Raw genomic sequence first — 21,006 nt, 5'->3', positions numbered from 1 at the left:
AGAGAAATGATTTTGTTTGATGCATTTCTTGGCACTCTCGTACTCATGAGAGGCCTGCACCGAACAGAGGGTGATTCAATTTCATTGATTTAGGTTGTAGCGTAAAGCACGATCCAAAATATTGTTTGTTTAAGGAAAAAAACTTTAATGGTGTTTTTACATTTAATCAAGCAAATAACTTTTTGTCGATTATTCCTTAGGAGAATATAATTTTATATATTAGTGTGTTTGCATCTTTCATGTAAAGTTTACATTATAGATAACGCCTGAAAGTATGCAATTCATCGTTTAAGTGTTATTCTTGATGTTTTGCATAGGACAAAAGACTTTGCGGTTTTTTTGTTCTTCGTGTGGCTTGAGATTATACATAAATTCCCAGAAATGGGCGAATGCAGCAATGCAATATTGATATTTCCCGTTTCACAATTCCAAGAATACTTTAATAATCTTATGAAGTAGAAAAAGATAAAACAAATATATTAACCATGTTATCTAAAGAAAATATTTAGGGGAATGTCGATTACACTGGTTAGTAGGAATAACAACTCACTAAAGCCATAATTCGTTATCATAAGGATCGAGCTGAAAGAAAGATATACGCTCAGGTACTAGGAAAGGTGATTTGATTTGAAAATTTAATTTTTTCAGGATTCTGCATAATCATGTACTAATCATGTAAGTTTTTTTACAGTCCCTTGTTTCGTCAAATATTTGATAATATATTCAAATCAAACGATTTGAAAATTTTATGAATGGAGCTACCTGTGATGATTCTTAGTTTATTAATTTGAAAATATTATGCTGTAGGAATATTTCATTTCTGAAATCTAAAGCATGGAGCAAATACAATAATTGTAATAATAAATGTACAATAAAAAATTTATATTCTTCAACATTCTCACTGTATATCTTTCTTTAAAGCAGTATTACAAATTGTCACTAACATAGATTAAACATTTTGTAAGGTTAGTAAGGTAAGCCTTTTTGTAAGAGTACAATTCACACGATCCGATGCCTGCTGATATGTTCATTAACGATTTCTATCGAATCAAACATCGATTTTCGGTTCCCGGTCCAAATTCGATAGTAAAAGCGTATCCATCAAAATCGCGGTAATCGCGCTTCGTTACGGTTCCATCGTGGACGCAAGTCAAATAAATGAATGCATCTGTCCCACATTTTAACTAAACAAAATCTCATCCACCGCGTCATTGCATTAATAGCTGCCGGAAAATCGGTTTCCCTCGCAGCTGGGAAGAAAGGTTTTTGGCGAGAGAAACAAAAAAAGCGGTGCACGGGAAAAGAAGGTGGCAAAAGTGACGTTCGTTAATCAACGATAAAGACGAGCGCCGCTTACCGCAGAAATGGAGAAAAAACAGGAGGAAGAGATCGATGTTTGGATGAACGATGGGGTGCGGTAAGGTAGGAAGACAGGATGAGACTAATTTTAGACAACGGTTTCCGTTTTTCCTTCAATCTGCACACGAAGAGTCACAAACGCGGTAAGACGGCAGAGATAAGAAGCGAGAAGAGGAAATATAACAGGCATAGAAATATTAACTAATAGTGGGGCTGAACTGCTAGGCTGTGAATTGACAAGTTTGTAGAAAGCTCCCAAAAGCCATGCCAGGGGTAAGGCACGTTTTTGAATATATTGCAGAGCAATTTTTATTTCAATCCCTTTCTAGACAAACGTTCTGCTGCTTGGTAGATTATTTATTATCACTCAAAGAACTCGTAAAACTTACCGTGCAATCATATGGTCGCTCTAGCATGGCAAAAACGATGCAAAAGGTATGCAAACGAGAATAAATTATACAGAATGGTGCAAAGATTGCGCTAGAAGAACGCCAGCAAACGATTACAAGCTGGACCGATCTCGGTAGTTTCCACAACAGCTTGAAGCTCCCGTCTGTGCTCTGCACACATTGGTACACCGGTGCAAAACAAAGAACTTTTTCCGGACCGTCAAATTAACGGCAACGAACCTCAAGACGTCAGTGCAGATGTGATTTGCATTGAATGGCGTTCAAAGTTCTTGAGAAGACTGCATTCACCTTCACGTGTCTTCAATGCATGCACGGACCTGTTGCGGCTCGTTGCGATCGGAAGGTGTTGGGTCACCCCAGCGAAAGGGGGCGTCATCGGGTGAATTTGCAAACCGCACGATGCGCTCGAACGGTCGTGAATTCCGGTCAGACAGCTAACGGTTGCAACAAAAAAAAAAAAGGAAAAAGGTTACATTATCGTCTCGCGGCCTATCACGACGATCTCCGTCTGCGGCAGAACGGTAGAACACCTAGAACGTAATAGTGAAGTGAATGGGATGCGGGATGCGGACACATCTACGAACCATCGATTGCAGGTCTTGGTTCACGGTCGTTACACGGCACCTAGCGCTTGCCCGGAGCCGTGACATTTAGGCGAAGGGGAAGCTTTTATAATATCGTTAGATATGAGTAGAAGACTTGTAATACGTTTCCACCCGATACAGTCGGTCACCCCACTGCTGGTGTTGCGGAGTTTAATCCCCCCCACACGGCTCATCACGCCACACGATGCAAATGGATGCACGGAATAGAAATTAATTAATTTTCTAGCGAATTCAAAACCACTCTCAAACCGTCCAAGGTTGCTGGTCCAGTTCCTTTGCTTCCTCTTCCTTTTTTTTCATTCCTTATTTCTGCTCACTGATGTTGATGTTGCGTTTCATGTGGGAATTTGTGTTGTTTACCGGAAGGAGCTGTTCGGCTGGGCGATGATGTTTGGAATTTTTGCCTGTTCATTGTTTGTTCACATTTGGGACAGATTGGGTTGCACTTTTTTTGTAAACTACGTCGAAGGTCTCCCTGAAAATTTTGGAGGTAAATAAAGCCTAACCTTAAATCATTCTATCCGTCGAAGTGATCCTCGGTTCGAACACAGCTCCGTGCGTTGAGATTTGATCCGAAAGCTCTCCTATTCGCCAACACTTATGGAGGTGCCTCACGTATAAAAAGACTCATGCGGAAAGACAAAACTAACTCCTGAGAAAAGAACAACAACCGACAGCAGGTGAGATGCCTGCAGCCTCTCAACGAAAATCCGCGAGAGCGCCACCGAAACGCAACGGCTCATTCACGGTACATACTTATGGTGGTGCACCATCGCGGCGGGCTTCATTTGGGCTCGAGCCGTTGCCCGGAGAGCAGTGTTTGGAGTTTGTTCCACAAAATCCCCTTTGATCCTCCCAAACGATCCGGAGTCTGGAGGCTTGCACCGGACCGATCACCAGTGGATATAGTGTGTGCGTGTGTCTGCGCACAGATGTGAGCCTCTCGGTGTGTGTACGTGCCAGTGTAGGAAGAAGAAAAAACAGAAACGGGACTCTTGACTGCGATCCCATACGCAGTTTGTGCTCACGCAGAAAGTGAAGTAGTGCAGCAAAACAAAACATCAGCAAAGCAAAGGGAACGATTGAGGGGCTAAACTAAAACGAACGGGACTTGGCTGAGATACATCCCGGTGCTTCTGTCCCGTGGCTGTCGGACAGCTGGAATGGACGGAAACTAAAGTTTGAAAAGTGAAGCTTCGCTACTGAGAATTGTTAAAAGTGAACTGTTTGCCAGTTAGGAGGATCTTCCTCGAAGGTCCACGGGGTACACGTGTGTAAAGAGTTTTATGGGGAAGTGTGGCGTGCATTCACGAAACTGGTCTAAGACAACCTGTGGTTCCAGGGCAGAACAACCGTTAGCAAAACCAGGAGGAATAAAATGTTGCCAACAAGCAGCATCAGCGTCCGGCCGCGATCGAGAGTGATCGGGTACTTCGCTGGAATACTTTTGATTTGTAAGTTTTCTGTGTTTCGATGAGGATGATTGATCGTCCAAGACTTTCTTCCGTGATTGCATGTGTGTATCTGGATGTGAGTGTGTCTTTTGTAAGGGTGAAAGAATAGTAGAAAATGTCTCTGCAACTGACTTCAACTAAAATCTAAAGTACCGCAGATGATCGCCTGATGACGATCATTATTGACGTGTGCAAGATGAAGATTTGGGTCAATTGTCGACCAGGTAGGCGCTTGATTCCATTTCCTTGGGATGCGTTGGACAAACCAATGGGGTGCAAAATGTGTGCCATGATGTTACGAATTGAGTGGATGCTTTAATTTCACCTCGACCTCACTATCATCGCTCCGCGGTTCGGTTTGGCACCTCGAACATCACCGCCAATAGAAAAGAATAAGGCAGAGTACAAGGCGAATAAGGAAAATAACTATCCTGCAACATTGATCTTACACGATCTAACTACGATCTGGGTGCTTGACGTGATGAAGAGTCATAGCTATTTTTTTATGCTATTTCACCATTCCATGAGGCCCGTCCGCTCATCCACGGATCCCGGCAGTCTTACTCTAGACAGTGCCAGATGAGTCTGGTTTTTATTCCCTCCATGATGATCATGATGATGATGATGGGCCAACCGTGCGGGGTCTCATCTCGGCTTTATCCGGGTGGCAAATTATCGTGTGCCGGTTCCCTAGTTCCACCCAGGTGGTAACCACGTACTGATACCTCGCGGAGACCAGTGCCTGAACCGGCCGATCGATTCCGCCCCTGACCCGAAACCCGGTGCCAGAGCATCGACATCATAATTAATGGTGCTGGTGCTGCTGTTCGGGTGAATAAAAATTCACAATTTTCGAATGTGCAAGACCCAAATATTGGACTATCGGGGGGGCCCGATAGTAGGTGCCCACTTTATGTACCCGGTATGCGCGTGTTCGATTTGTTTGTTTTCACCACAGCCCGTGGCCAACTTTCGGTTCCTGGTGTTTTGTCCGTTTGCCAAGCTGCGTTGCACGAAGCTTGCAGTTTTCTTAGCACCGTACAGACGAGGTAACTATATTTATATATATATAAGCTGGGTCTTTACCTCCAGGTGGGTAGTAAGGGGTTTGCCACCTTTTTCCCGGTTTGCTTTCACGATTTCACTCTTCCCATCTTCCGCACCGTTCTTCGGTGCGCAAAGATAGAGGGAGATCTCGGTCAGCGTTGTTCATCTTCGGTCTCGATATGCCGTTCCTTTCGATACTTGCTTATCAATTTGCGGGGATAGCTAAGGAAAAAGCGGACCCAGGGAAAAGTGTCCGCTGCTGTAGCAGTGGTATAGCGAAACAAAACAACCAAAGCAGCAGTAGAAATGTTAAAGAAACCCAAAGCTCATCAACCACCAACATCAATCCGGGGAGTTTGATATCGCTTCCCGTTGAGTCACTTGGCCGTGAAATGGATTTGAATAATTATGCTCGCTACATACTTTTCGGCCACACACCACATACACACACATACACACATGCATACATACACAGGGTGGTCATAGCGAGTGAGCGTACGCTCGGAAAAGGGAAATTTTGACCCAAATATTTCGGGCTTGGCTCGGATATGGTGCCAGCTTGTTAGTTTTTGAGTGAGATTTTTGTATGTATTTTGTTGCTATGGTTGTTGCAATTAATATCAGCACGTTTCGGTCTCACCCGGGTGTGCATGGTTTACGCCGTGCGGAACTGGAGCGTTACCGGTTACTTGGTATGGAATGACGACAATTTTGAACTCGAGATCGGTGGCTTATATTTTCGGTGATGGTTCAATTTTGTTCGGTTCAGCTCATATCACTCTTCATATGGTTGGAGCTCATTCCGGTAGGGTTTCTCTTTTTTTTTTTCAAACGAACTATGGAGGATGTAGTAAATTGCTGGCTATAAGGAGACATTGTGCTACATTTATTGCCGAAGCGAATTGACGGTGGTTATGGAGGAATTGGTGGGAAAAACGAATCAAAAATCATGTTTAGCTTTTTTTTACAAAAAAATGGTTTAAACAAAAATGTGGAATGTGTTACAAAAAGTAGTAAAGGCTAAACTGAAGTAAAACGAACATGGTAGGGAAAGCTGTTTTGTCTCATTTGGAAGTAAGCAATGAACTGTTGTGAAGCACATTAAATTATAATTTAACTCTAAATTAAAAACGGTTAAGAATGTTACTCAATCAAACTATAAACTACTAATCTAGAAACTAAAGAAACTCGCAATATCAAAATAATCATGAAGGAAGACAAAACCAGCGTTGTATATACTCAGGCATACCAAGTTTATACGTGTTCTTCCAAGACTCGATCGTACCCTTCGGTGCATCTGTTATTGAAATCTTTTTCTGAAAAAACCCCACACACATTTTTTTACACTTAATGATTTATTATTACAAAACAAGTTTGAAATATTCTTTGAAATTTTAAAATGTGATATCATCCCCATTTTGGAGTAGATTTTGAATTTTGGAGTTGATCTGTCAAATCACGCTTGGAGCTGTCATTTCCGAGTAGTAATGGAGTAAACTACTCTCTAGAAAATGAGGTTGCTCTATATAAGCACTAAAAAATAGAATATGCAGTTTCTAATACAGTTTAAAAGTGTTCTAATTTACACTTTATAAGTAAACATCTGCTCCAATAGATGAATCCTTTGTAAGAAATGAGAAACTTCTCAGTAACAGTAAAATAAGCACCCAGACACTTGAAGTGGATCACGTTTGCTAAATCGTAAGAATAACCTGCTGAGAAACATCACGCAAAACCCGTCCAGCAACTTGCCGCAACCCCGATGAGCCGCGATCGCTGTCGATGTCCAGCTGTGTGCAAAACCTTTCGATGGTAGGATGGATTGTGCATCTTCGGCCCCGGTACGCCTCGCAGTTGCAATCGCCGGGGAGAAGGTGATCCGGGAGTGAGGAGGTCCGTCATTTATCAAAGGTTAAAACGATTATGCAAATGTTGCCCCTTATGCTGGTTTTGTTTTGTTGGGTTGGTGCTTTTTTTTGCTGCTTCTACTTCTTTCCCTTGTCGGTGAGGTGTTTCACCGCTCGCACGGTATTATACCATCGTACACGATCAGTGTCTTATCCCATCTGAACGCGGTCAGCGAACGAAGATGGTCGCGTGCGCAAGAAGATGTGTGAAGATGATCTTCTCGATTTGATCACCGTGCGTGCGAACGGGAGGCATACAGTTGATGTTGTACCTTGCCCCTGGCTTGCTCCGTAGAATTATCTTTTTAATATCAGCGTTCGGTGGGAAAACGGAAAAGGCCACCGGCCTTTTCGAACCATTGAGTAGCGAGAGCATTTTTATGTAAAGATTTGCCGTTTGTACCGAACGCTCTGACTAGGGTTGTGTAATAATTTCGTGTGACATTGAGGCCGTTAGATGCTACAATCTGCACTGGAGTTATTAATACAGTAAATTGTATGATATAAATTCACACGGATCGTCTAACTGATCTTTAAAATTATTAATTCAGGTCAAAACTAAAAACTGATCATTTCTGTGGTTGTATTTATTGAACTGAGCTCACGGCAATCTCTATTCGCATCGATTGTGTAAAGTGTGCTAAAAATTAACAAAAAGAAACCATAAACGCTACAGGAAGGCTTCGTTCAATGCAGTCCGTCATAAATCGATACTTCGAGAACTGTCTTCCGTTCGTCGATGTTCGTTCCCTTTCGCTTTTGCTCAGCGCAGTGCTGGAGTTTAAAGGTGGTGGTTTTTTGTTTGTGTGCTTAATTTTTTTTCCCCAGTCTATTCATTTATCATTTAAGCATACCACAAGACGAACATCTCTTTTTTTCTCTTGCGGCACATCCAACTAGCGACAAAACCGATTAGCCGATTCCAGACGACATGTTCGGAAGGCAAAAGCTTCCCTTTCGCTTTTATCAAGCAAGATAAAAAAAGTAGCACAGCTACTAAAAACGCATCTTTTCGGTCTCAGTTATGGTGGCTGCTGTCACATTATGCGGCCAACCAATCCGTTAAATCCGAGCATTTGCTGAGTGATCGTAAAATTGTACTATTTATTAAAGCGACAAACGATAAGTTTGGTTCGAATGCACTCAGTCAGCCAGACTTGCGCTTGCATCTTGCAAATGATCGTTTGCTGTTTGCAAGGAAATGGGTACGCTTTCATCTTCTGTTGGATTGGAAAGGGCCAAATGATATGGTTAAGTTCTTGCGTAAGGGAGCTTTTGCTATCTGCTTAGTGTGAGTCTCTTGCAGTAATGAGAGTAACGACTTATTTAATAAATTACCTCGGCTAATAGCGAGTTATATCTGGAAATCTCTTTTGAAATAGTTATTAAAGATTTTTAAATGCTGTTATAGTACAAATGTATACTAAGTCGTTGTAGGTAACTCACTCATGAGTTAAATAACTTAACAGTGAGATGAATCGTTCTGAGCGAGTTGATTGTCTCCACCGAGAGTTAACTCCTAATCTAACACTTTCCAGAGTTTTATATCTAAGAAATAACATTAATCCCTGTGTGTGAGTTAAATTGAGTTATTCAATGTCCTCGTAGAGATATTATCAAATTATACTCACTCTAAGAAAGCTTCATTTTTCATTCAGGTGCTTTTTGATGAATGTGTTTGAAGGATTATTATAATTGTTAACAGTTATGTGTTAAGCAAAAAAAAAAAATCATCTCGTAATGCTTTCAACACGCTCATCTCACCGAATGCTTATTATAATGTCCTACGAAGGAAAATGCCTCTATTACATCACACAACAAGATCGTTCTCTGGTGATCCCTTTAGGTCTTTCGCTAGCACCGCTAACGATATGTTAATTTACAACTTCTTCGTGCCACCGTGTGCAATAGCACGGTTGCATCCGGTGGTGACGCGAACCAACATCATGCCGTAAACAGAACGGTTTTCGCGATGCCCAGCCAGGATCGTAACGGGCAGGAGTGTTCATCGATTGCGCAACTTTACGATCATGTCGCAATACAAAAATGGCACAGTGGTTGTGTTACTTTTTTTTGTTGTATATTTATATTTTTCCCGCTGCCGTTGTCTACGCGTGCGCTTTTGAAGAGCGATGAGGTAAGCTTCTACGTCAGTGGGCAGTTGGTAGTTTTTGGCGATGCTTGAATATTGTTTCGCACAATGCAAAAGAGAAAGAATGAAAGAAGCCGTACCGGATCGTATACATCGCTCCATCACTGCGGTGCACAATGATTGACATCATGCCGGCCTTGAGAGTACATTTGTTTCCATGAGGGGGGGGTTTTTCGGGCTTATTTATGGTAAATGGCACAAACTGAAGGAGTCGTGCCAGAATTCAAACCAAACATCATCATCTTTAACGTCGCTAAGGTCAATGGACCAGGCCGGGCCGTTGTCGAACTTTCACCAGCTAAATCCCTTTCGTTCCGTATAGAGCGATTGGGCACCGATTGTGCGGAAACTGGGGGAGTAAAGAATTCGATCAGACCGGAGGGAAAAATCACTTTTGTTTTCCTTTCGCCACAACGTCCGGTGCCGTGCTTTTCACACGATAGTCGATAGATGGTTTCGCCGCGGGTATGTTAATTATACCAGCGAGGGTATGTTTCGGGAACGGATCTGCGAAGGCATTCCCAAACACCCAGGCCCCACCATTAGAGCCAATCAATCAAACGACGCCCAACAATGACATAGGTGTCGAGTGTCGAGAAGGGCAAGCGGTGAGCGTGTTTGAAATGTAAGTGTCCTCTTATCCTTTTACCAGTGTGTAGTGTCTTACCTTTGGAGTTGCTTTTCTCTTCCGAAACAATCGCACGAATGTGTTCACGCGGTAACGATTTACGATCGTGTTCACTTTACGATCTGTCTGTCCTCGCCCTTCAATCAAAAGACTGCTCGGGTTGCAGACACGTCAAACGACAAAAAGCATACGCTCAGCAAACATTCAAACCATCCGCAGCCTTTGGGGTGTTGGGTCTGGAAGATCATTTTGCCCCATCCAAACCGCCGAGAAAGTGGTTTTGCTTTCCTTCCGGCGAGCTTTAAAGAATTTGACCGTCAACAAAACTGCTTTCAAGCTTCTTGGAAGCGAACGGACAAGGGAAGCTAAGGGAAGCGAAAGGGTAAATTAATGGTCCAAAAGCATTTCGTTGTCAAACCCGCCGGCAATGGTGATGAAGCGGGTGAAAATGAAAGGGAAAATCCAATTAATTTAAGACGAACAAATGGGGAGATTTTTTTTTCTCCTGTGTATTTAATGTCTGTTTTCTCCCTCTGCCGGGAACAGGTTTCACTGAGCACACCAGGAGTGACCATTTGCAAACCATTGCCAAAAGGTAAAAGAATCACGGAACATGGTCCTTTATTCCCGTTGCGAAATGGTTGTGCTAATTGGTATCTTTCGGTTTTGGTGTGATTATTCTTTGTGGTCTCTTCGGTTTCTGTGATGCATGTGGAGATTACTGGAAACTGGAAAGAAATTAAATTGATTAATTAATATTTTGTTCTCCGTTTACATGCTACAGGTTTCCTAACAACACATACTAGCGCACTGCAGGGATACTATGGCACAAAGATCGCTGATCTTACCGAGCTGCACCATGGTGTCTCCGGTTCGGTTTATGCTGTCGATGCAAGAACGCTTTTTCTGAAGAACTTCAACTACGACGGTGAAGGTCCCGGTAAGTTGCATTAATTGCCCGTTTTACCAGTAGAAAGTCATCATCACCGTCGTTAGGGCATTTCCCTCCGGGTGATTTAAGGGTTACCCAATCATTTGGTCGGTCCGTTTTGTGTGCTTTTTCTCTCTCCCACAAAAGCTTGTATTTTATCATGCATCTAAAATTGTCTTCATGTTTGTTAATGTCCTCCCAGCTGCCTATTTCTACGTTGGCAATACTCGGGCCCCTAGCAATAAGGGCGCCCATCGTTTGCGCGACGAGCGGGGCCGTGCCGGTGTGTTGCGGCGATATCGTAACGAGGACATTACGCTGTCGCTGCCAGAGGGCAAGACGCTGCGCGACATTCGCTGGTTCTCCGTGTGGTGTGATGACTTTTCGGTCAACTTTGGCGATGTGCAGATACGGAACGATCTCGACTTTCCGCGCCCGACCAAAATCGCGGGCCTGAGCGGTGTGCATGATGTTACCTCGGACAATATCGTGATCGTCGACGCTCAAACGCTGCTCGTACCCAACTTTAGTTACGATGGTGAAGCACCTGGTAAGTAGAAAAAAATGAATTTATCATAAATGTACCAAAAAGGACAGAAATTAAAAATTACATACAACACGTTAAGTCTGACTTGACAAAGATATTGGAAAAGTCTTTATAAATTCCTACGATCATTATTTGCATTGAAGCTGCATCCAAGACTAAAACACAATTCTTACTCAACTCTTAACGTACGTCATCTTACAGATGCAAAGTTTTGGGTTGGACGTGGACCGGCACCTACCTCGCAAGGTATTCGCATCCCGGACGAGAATGGCAAGGAAACTCCACTGCGCCGTTACGACAAGAAAACGATCGTCCTTACCCTGCCGGGTGATCTGACCGTGTTCGATATCGGTCATTTTGGTGTATGGTGTGAGGCGTTTACCGTCGATTTCGGACATGTGCGCATCCCGGACCAGATCAATGTGCCACCGTCGCTGAAGATGCTTGGCATTAGCCCGCAGGTAACTAATGGCAATCAGCGTCGCAAACCGCCCCGACCAGCGGCTGGAAGTGCCAGTTCCGGTGGTCTGCTGGACTACGTTGGCTCACTGCTGTTCTAGTGGAGTGATGGGCGTGTTCATACGGCAATGTTTTCCACTATCCATATTCCATTTTCAACATAAAGCGCACAGCCTAGTACCTGGGGCACGTCACAGCATTGGGTGGCTGGTTCGGGTGTATACTTATCTCATGCTGATATCAAACACTACTCACATTTCACCATTTGTGTGCCACTCACACTCACATCTGTATACCCCTATCCGTAACCTGTAACCAACTTCTAGCGGATGTTACTACACACCAGGAAACCATTGTACAATTTCATTCTAATTTCACGATGAAATACTTCACTGTGTGATTGTTGTGCACATTCGGTGGATTTAAAGCGCATCATAACAGACATGGCCTCTAAGCACATACGTTCGCTATCACACAAAAAATCATCCTTATTCCCATCTATGCATCTCAGGGATAGTGGTCGGCTCGTTTCTAATCGCTTCGTTGCAGTTCTGACCCGATTCATTGTGCAGCAGTGACACTTTATTACTTTGCAACCAATGTGCTGGTTTTACTCTTCAAAACACTTTACTTTCGTTTGCAGCGATCGCGTTTCACGTAAAGCGACCCACTAATCGGTCCACGGAACTGCAGCGATGTGCTATGGAAGTTCTATGTTTAAGTACACGTTTATTTAATATCTTAGCAGTGTGGTATGAAACTATGATGCATAGATAGTATTGTACGAGTTACGGAGTAAGTTATTTTACTCAGTCTGGAATTTGTGGAAGTAATGAGGCGTGGAAAAAAAATCTTTCTAAAATTATTTTTTATAAAAACACATCCTGAGATGGTTGTTAAGTGGCATTGGAATGTCAAACTATACGACAACGTTCTCTTTTATATGTTATTCTTTTAGGTTGTAAATAAAACTGTATAACTACATTGTAAATGTTGAATTTATTATTAATGCAATGACTAACAATAAGCAATGAAACAAATAGTTTTGTTGTGGATTACTATCCGGCAAACTTTTGCCACCGAAAAGCTGGTTGTTCCAAAGCATTCCAGAAACGTTTTCTTTCGCCGGCAACAATGTGTCCACGGATGCAACACGAACGGACGTTCACTCATAATGGTAACATTTGGCGGAACAATCAAGATAGAAAATAAAAGAAAATGTGTCTTTGCGATCAGGAGAGGAAATGTTTTGCTCTAATGAATGTGAAGAATCCGTTCGGTACAGTTGAAAAAAAAAATAAAAAAAAACACATTCTTCAAAAGATACCCACAAGTTCAATGGCACGATAGAAAAACGCTTTCCATCAAACGGTTCCGCGTTTCGCGCCATGTATCGTAATTTGTCACTTGCCTTTATCCGAGCCGTCAATACAGCCAAAAAGGTGCCCGGTGGAACTGTGTGCGTGTGTAATTAACTAATCCCATTATCGCTAAGTGCCGCGGGAGAGCTTTACGAGCGGTGACTGCAACGGAGATGCAACGAAGTTGCTGCGAAACCTGATCATCGCGCGTGAGCTGCATCGCTTGAAACGCGCGTTACGCTTACCGGGCCACCGATCATCACCGTTCACCGATCAGCGCCGTTTGATGGGCGAAAAATAAAACCAGTGTAAAACAAACGGAAGCGAACATTTCCAGCGGTGTTTTCATTGTTTGTAAATAATAATTGTTTTGTGCAGTCACCGTGGTTAACGTGTGCGTCGATAACTTTCCGCTTGCTTTGATTGTACGGGCTAATGAAAAAAAAAGAAACAAAAAACCGTTCCCAAATGATCAACCACAATCGATCGACGTGCTCAACTGCCCGGGGACGGTGCTTTCGTTGGCGAGCCGTGCGTAAGTAAGAAACATCGCTCGGAAACGATCTAACCTATTTGTTTTGCTTTGTGGCTTGATCAGTGAGAGCTTCACCAAACAATGAAAGCGATTGTAAATAGTAGCATTAGATACTACCTGCTGCTTTGGTATGTAAATAGTAGCTTGCTAATTAGGGAATGGGAGGTGTTGCTTAGACTTTGCGAATTCAAGGCACTTAAAGCTTTGGAAGAAGTTCAGTTTGCATTGAAACTCTAAAGCTTGTACTTAAGTAGGTCAAGAATTGAGCTGTTCATAATAGATGATACCGTATTCTTTTCTTTGCACTTTTGCTTCTCGCAGTCGAAACTGAACTGTGAAGTCCTTCTCGACGAGTTAGCTTTTGAGGTTCGATGGGCAGTGGCCGGAGAAAGTGTCGTTGTACAGTTGGTAGCGAAATTAGGTAGGTATCACTCATCACGCAAGACTTATATTTTGTATCTGTTTTATTACTTTTCTAAAAAAAAAATCTTGAAACATCGTAACTCTCTATCCCCTAATCAAGATGATGGCGAGTACATGTCGTTTGGCGTTTCACCGAACCCGCAACAGAGCCAGATGGTGGGTGCCGATGTAGCAGTCGTCTGGGTGGATAAGGCCACTGGCAAGGGTTATGCGCAAGATTACTATTTGGATGCCAAATCGCAATGCTCGGGTGGTCGAGGCAGTTGTCCCGACACGCGCATTACCGAGAATAGCAATTCCATCCGTTTGCTTAATGCGGCTATGGTTAACGGGTACTCGATCGTAACGTACCAACGTCCACTACGTGCATCAGATCATCTCGATCTGCCGGTTTATACTAATGCATCCCAGGCAATCATCTGGGCAGTTGGTCCACTGAATCAGCGCTACGAAGTGTCGTACCATTCGCACTATCTGAAGGGCAACAAGCTGGTCGATTTCGGTCGCCAACCGTTCTGGAACTGTCCGACACCGGAATCGGATCAGAAGCAACCGGAACAGCCACAGAAACTCTCATCATCGTCGTCCAGCTATGGAGGTGGCAATCGTCGGGAGGATGTGGGCAATAGCGTGCAACAGCAGCGACCTCAGCATCCGGCGACGGCACGTCCACCGGCAAAACCAGGAGCATGGGACATTCCACCGATCCAGTGTGATGAACCGGAGGATGGTGTGTTCTACGCACAGTTGGGACCAACTGGTGGCAAACAGGGATATCCAGCAATTACAGGTATTTACATGGATATGCACGTGTTTTATGGCAGTTGTCTACAAGTCGACGATTTCGGATGAATTGCTTTTTGTTCCAGGACACGTCGGATGGGGTATTTCTTGGTACATTAATGGATTGCTGATTCCCGAGATAAATGTAGTGCGCGGCAAGACTTACACGTTCGTGGTGGAAGGTGGACTGGACCCTAACGTTCCTGCAAAATATCATCCTTTCTACATTACTGACGATTCCGTTGGAGGATATGAAAATCAACCGGAAGAGGATCGTAAGGTAAGGTGCTTGGAGTTACACGCGAAATGCAAATATCTTTATATGTGCATCGTTTCAGAATGTTCGCATTTTTGCCGGAGTACATCGCAGTCGTAGCGGAAAGCTAGTTCCAACGGGTATTGGACGCATCTGTAACTGGACACCGAATTCGGATGGTCCGCCGGCAGATGAATATCCTTCCTTTGGTGCGTACCAGCGTAGTCTATCGCTCAAGTGTGATGTAGGTGAGCCGGGTATCATCACCTGGACACCGGACGCAGACACACCCGACACCGTGTACTATCAGTGCTTCACGCATCGTTATCTTGGTTGGCGCATTAACGTGCACGATTCTTGTGATGTAGCGCAGCCAAGCGAGCTGGATGAGGTTTATGTAGAACCGAATGAAGGTATCTCGGTAGAGGAATCGATACGCCATGAATCGAAGGTCCTACCGGCAGATAATTTCCTGCAGCAGCATGAGAATTTCCTGCAAAAACATGAGCTAGATCTGATCAAGCACCACAAGATGACGCCGGACACGAAGAAGGAACAGTCGTTCGATATCAACCTGGAGGAAAACCCCGAGATGACACGCATTATTGAGGATGGCATTCGGGCGGCTGAAGAATTGGAAGAGAAGCTACGTGCGAACCAGACTGTGGAGAGCGTTAATCAAACTGTACCACATCAGCACCATCTGGGTCATCCGGGTTTCTTACCTGGTCCACCTGGCCATCGTCATCCACCACCCCCAGGGTATCCGGGATCCTCAAAACCGATTCTATCTTCGTCCGGTTTACCGGTGTACCTACGCCCTCCGAACAGTGGTCCAATGTTTCGGCCGGTGAAATTACCCGTTCGCCGTCCGATCGGTATGGAACGTCGTCCAGTGCATGGCAGCAGACCAACGCGACCATTCGTCATCCCGCAGCCATCGATGATTGTGAGTCACTATCAGAAACCGGTCGCCCCATTGATGCGTCCATTTGTGACGAAGGGCAAAATGCCGATCAAGGCGATCGCTCCGATTCTGTTGCTGGGTGAGCCTACCGAGATTAAACCATTCCGCAAAGGGCCGTCGGTGGAGATGATGGTGGCGAAACCCCCCAAGCAGATTAGTGGCGGTGAGCAGCGACCGGGTAGCTCACCTGGCGGTCCACCCTTTGCACTACCCGAAATGCCACCGCATCTGACGATGAGTTTGAAGAAGAACGAACCGGTGCCGATTACGTTACCGATCCGTCATACGAAACCGGTGAAGGAATCACTGAAGCCGAACATCAAACCAATCTTCAAGACGCCGTATGATGTGTCGGAACCGAAGGTGTCGTACGAGGGACACGCCGCTAATCATGGTTTTGAGCCGAGTTCGGTCGTTGTGGAGAGTGGCTTTAAGCCGATCTATCGCCGAAAGGATGACTTCGATCTCGAGTTTGAGGATAACCGTGCGCATGGCTTCTTGCGACGACAGGACGATGATATCGATGAAGCGATCGAGAGCGATGCACTGATGATCCACGGCCAGGATGAACCGTCGAAGCAAACGTTCGAACCGATGTTTATTCCATCGCCATTGGACAGTATGGCGATGGCACATGTGAAACCTTCTGCCGGTCCTGCTCGCGAGTCGGCCACGAAGCGTAATGTCGAAATCTTACCAGACGAAACGGCCGATGTGGTGGGCGAAGGACAAGATACGCTGGGTGCGGCAAACGATCGAGTCGATCCGTTCTATCTACCTCCAATTGGTTCCGATGGCTCAGTTGTTTCGTTCGATGGTAAAGCGGTACTGGACATGTCGCTAGTGAACGGTCCCTCAGCTGCTTCGCAGCAAAGTGAACCACTACCACCGGTTGGTCCGAGCTCGAAAACGGAACAGTTACTGCGCGACACGCCTCAGTTTGGTCCGTTCCGTGGTGAGTATCCGCCGATAGCGGCATATCTCGCACCAGACACTGCCGCCATCTATGGGACGCGTGGTTCGAATGCTGTCCAGCCACCGGTATCGGAATATGCGAACCCTCTGCTACCGGGAGGTATTAATGCGCAGGATAGTGCCAGCAGTGAACATCAGTCCGGTGTGGTAGGTAAACCTATCTCGACTAAGCTATCGATAGTGAAGCCCGTTGCAAGCTCACAGGAAGATCCGATCCCGTACGAGGAAACCGAATCGGAAGCTGGTCGAACACGGAGCAAACGGTCGGCACATCATCATCCGGATCATCATGGCGACAGCCACGATGATGGCTGGCAACCGATGGCAGGTGGTGGAATGGCCGTTGTAAGCAGCTGGAGCCAAGTCATCGTTGGACTTTTGTTCACGGCATGGCCTACGATCGTGCTTCGACGAGCGGTGTTGTTGTAGATGGTTGGTTAACATTGCCCGGCAAGTTACGCACGGGATGCAGTATTAGGGGATAACAATGTGGAGTTCGTTCGAGGGGCACGTGAAGATAGAATTAGCATTTTATTTAAATAGAAACCCAAAACATACGCACGTACATTAGAGTTACAAACCAGCCCCTTTGAAGGAGTTGAGAGGGATGTTAAGGAAAGAATTACTTCAGAAGAAGTAGGAGAAAAATAGAACAAGTTGGAAGATAAAATAAAAACGATAGATACGATAATCATAGCAGAGAAAGATTTATATGTATCCGGATTGTGAGAGGCACTCAATAACGCTAACGCGGTAACGCTCTCAAAATCTGATCGTTGTGGGTTGTAAATAAAGTTGAAAATTGTCTGAAAAAAAAATGAATAATCTATATTGCTTTAAGTTTTGGACAATATCGTTTATTGTAAAAAAAACTTCCTCCAAATGTATAAATTAAAATCTTTGGGTTCTTTCCTTAAACGTTTTATGCTGCTTTTATCAGATCTTTAGTCGTCTCCTGAGCAACCGCAGGATCTCCTCCTGTCCCGACACCTGAGCGTAGTAGAGCGGTGTTAATCGTAGTCGGTCCTTCACCTTTAGTCGACACTTCCGTTCAAGCAGGTGTCGTACGATATCTACCGAGGAGCGCATGTAAAGCGCCCGAAAGATTAACGTCCACTGGCAGCGATCTCGAGTCTCCGGGCTGATGCCCTGCGTCAGTACGTACTTTAGCAATATCAGATCGTCGGCATCTATCGCATAGTGTCCAACGGTCATACCGACACAGTTCTGTGCGTGCACATTGGCACCACGTTCGATTAGATGGCGCACCAGCGTTAGGTTGCGTTGGTACACTGCCAGATGGAGTGGCGTAACGCTTGTTTCCGGTACACCCAAATCAATGTTAGCACCGGAATCGAGCAGTGCGTTTACCAGCTCGAGGCTATTGCTGCGAACGGCCAGGTAGAGAAATGTTTCTCCATGCACGGGTACGTTCACCAGTTCGGGGCGAGCAAACAGAAGTCGTTTTACCAGACCTGGTTGACATTTTTTGACTGCCCGGTACAGGCCCATCGTCGAGGGAATGTTTGGCAGGGTGCTTGCCTTGAAGATGGGCGACTGATAGGCATACTGGAAATCTGCACCATCCGATGGTTGGTGCAGGATGCTTGCACGGAACGAGTAGCAAAGATTCTGCTCGAGACATCGCACCGTCAAGGTTGTTGCTGCACCCCAGTATACCGTTTCCCAGCCATCGCGCTTGACACTGTAACACTTTTCCACCTTGAACAGATCGTACGGCACATCGAGCGGGTTCCGGAACGTCCACTGGAACGTGATGGAAGATGTGGTTTGTTTAACGAGCACAACCTCGAACCAATCGTCCGAGGAAAGGACTTTGATCGGCATTTTGTTTGATCGGCCTAGCCGTTGTTTGGTCGATGCACAGTTTGAACTTCGTTATGCCGGTGATGTGTTTTGGATTATACGCATGCGCTGTGTCCATGATAACGGGCTCTTGATGTCGGATAACGTGTTTCTTCAAACGGAGAAAATGTTCGTTTTTTCGTAAGCTTTATTAATTTTTTTTGTGGCGCCCTCTGTTGGCTAGTACCGGAACATGAAAAAGCTTTCGATACCAGAAGCGTTAGAACGTTGGGGTTTCTTTCTTTACGCAAGCGGTAATCAAAGAATTCAATAAATTTCCTACAAAATCTTTTGTGTTATTCGAAAAAAATGTGTTGTTATTCAAAACAATTTGAATTATGTAATAAAAAAGGAAAAATAGTATAAATTTCAATCAAAGTAAAAGGAGGAAAATTAAAAATTTTAAAAAGAAAATTAGGAAAAATGTCAATAACAATAACACCATAAATAAAGAGAACCTAGAGGAATTATTTGGAATATATAAAAAAGGTGTTTTTATACCACCGGGGCGGGGCGGCCCGGTGGTGTATGTGATAAACGGCGCCGGTCCATACGGCAGGACCGGGGATCAAATCCTACCCGGACCGTCCCCCGTAGCAAGGACTGACTATCCAGCTACGTGGTAAAATAAGTCTCGTAAGCCTGAAATGGCCGACATGACCTCAGAGGTCGTTACGCGAAGAAGAAGAAGAAAAAAGGTGTTTTATAAGCAGATCTTCATTTTTAAATTGAGTTTTATACGAATTGCTCAGATTTGTCTCTCTCTCTTCTTGGCTCAACCTAATAGTAGTGAACCTAATTTAACATAGTCCACACCAATTCGACTACATCAAACAATAAAAAAAAACAAAATGTCTAGTTTGGATTCGGGACGATAATAAATTGATTATTCAAATCAGCTTATTAATTTGTTGTGTAAAGTGAACACAAATTCTATCATGTAATGTAATGTGGACAGGACTACATAAACAACCTATCGGACGCCACTGCATGTCCATGATAGTGCACGACATTTGGCACACTTTGTCCGATGATTTATCACCCGTTTGCTGCCGTGGAAGCTGCCGTGGTTCCTTACGACAGCGAGCAAATGGTGTGTAAATTATATACACCACAGCCTTCAATCAATATTCTTTCGCTTGGCGTAACCTGTACGGTACACGGCCATCGCAAACGAAGGGCAAACTGTCAAGTGGATCAAGTCGCTTGCCATTACTCGCCGATCGTTTCCAGTACCGGGCGGCTCCATCTCGGAACCAGCTGGAGCGTGAAGCAACGAAGGAAGGGTTTACCATTTTTTTCCTTCCCCTCATATTAATATTTTTGTTTGGACGCTCCGTTACCATTTCCTGGTCATGGCCGATCGACAACGACCGTGGTACGGGAAAGGATTGATTTCAGTGAAGGGTTCATCAGGATAGCCGTTCTGCATGGGAAGCTTTTTGTGTGGGTTTCGTCGGCTCCTTTCCAGGTCATCTAGAAAACATCCCCCTATCGTACGTTTACAGCAATTTTCTCTTATTTTGATGTTCAGATGAAACGTCCTTCGTGTAATGGGGTAATGTGCTCGGTGAACTAACAGGAAAAAATAGTTATAATCAATCTTCATTAGCATTGCTCGGTTGTAGTTCGCATGAAAACAGCCCTTCTCGAGAAGAAAACTCAAGCGGTAACGGTGTCCGTAATTATATCTTCGGGGCCCCCTTACATGTCCGACGAAACAGGTGTAATTGAAATGTATATTTATCAGCTGCGAGACGTTGCGATAACTCAATTAAGAATCCAGCAACACACCGGATTTCACCCAAACTGCCCACCTCCCACGGAACCAGCCAACACGTCCAGTGTGTCCCAATTTCCGGTGGCAGAATTAAATGCGTTCTTGTCCCATGCATGCAACTGCTGAGAACCGTGTCGTGTGTGTTTGATCCTGCCAAACAGCACCCAGCACAATGTTATGGTTCTGCTTCCGTACGGCTGATGGGATGAAAGTTAAAATTGTGTCCGTTGCTGCAGTTGAACGATAAATTTCCGCCTTATGAATGTTACGCTTCCGGTTTTGTGTTTGTTCCTTTCGACAGAAAAAAAAATCCGGTCGAACCTTGTTGAGCTTGTTCTTGTGATGAGCGAGAGAAAGAAAAAGTTCGATCAATGGCTCCAGGATCTCGTCGTGCTAACCCTCGTCATTTACGCTAACGTCATGATGCTGCATCCGGTCGGTTTATTCGACAAGCTGGAACCAATCATGCTCTGCATTGTGGGGCTTACCGGGACAGGGCTGCCGTGACAATGATATCGGTATCGACAATTTTTTTATGCTTTATGCTTGAATAGCTACTTT

General features: G+C 44.6%; 2 protein-coding genes across 3 annotated transcripts; one reads left to right on the top strand and one right to left on the bottom strand.

The window, feature by feature from the left end:
• Window positions 1–2,562: 2,562 nt before the first annotated feature.
• On the top strand, window positions 2,563–17,615 carry LOC125762906 (protein Skeletor, isoforms B/C). 2 transcript variants are annotated; one of them, XM_049425531.1, is made up of 8 exons: window positions 2,563–3,828; window positions 10,347–10,502; window positions 10,696–11,043; window positions 11,242–11,501; window positions 13,717–13,816; window positions 13,919–14,608; window positions 14,688–14,881; window positions 14,940–17,615. In XM_049425531.1, exons 1-8 carry the CDS (start codon window positions 3,753–3,755, stop codon window positions 17,226–17,228), a joined length of 4,113 nt encoding a protein of 1,370 aa, XP_049281488.1. In that variant the 5' UTR covers window positions 2,563–3,752; the 3' UTR covers window positions 17,229–17,615. The 2 variants fall into 2 exon arrangements, with proteins under 2 accessions (XP_049281488.1, XP_049281489.1); XM_049425532.1 differs by lacking the exons at window positions 13,717–13,816; window positions 13,919–14,608; window positions 14,688–14,881; window positions 14,940–17,615 and adding an exon at window positions 12,143–12,490 and having other exon boundaries at window positions 3,041–3,828.
• A 19-nt stretch (window positions 17,616–17,634) lies between these two features.
• On the bottom strand, window positions 17,635–19,102 carry LOC125762917 (uncharacterized). Its single transcript, XM_049425544.1, has one exon. It carries the CDS (start codon window positions 18,645–18,647, stop codon window positions 17,736–17,738), a length of 912 nt encoding a protein of 303 aa, XP_049281501.1. The 5' UTR covers window positions 18,648–19,102; the 3' UTR covers window positions 17,635–17,735.
• Window positions 19,103–21,006: the final 1,904 nt, after the last annotated feature.

This window comes from Anopheles funestus, chromosome 2RL (genome assembly GCF_943734845.2).
Source record: "Anopheles funestus chromosome 2RL, idAnoFuneDA-416_04, whole genome shotgun sequence".
Lineage (NCBI taxonomy): Eukaryota > Metazoa > Arthropoda > Insecta > Diptera > Culicidae > Anopheles > Anopheles funestus.
The sequence above is the reverse complement of the archived record's forward strand: the minus strand, read 5'-3'. Positions and strand labels throughout refer to the sequence as shown.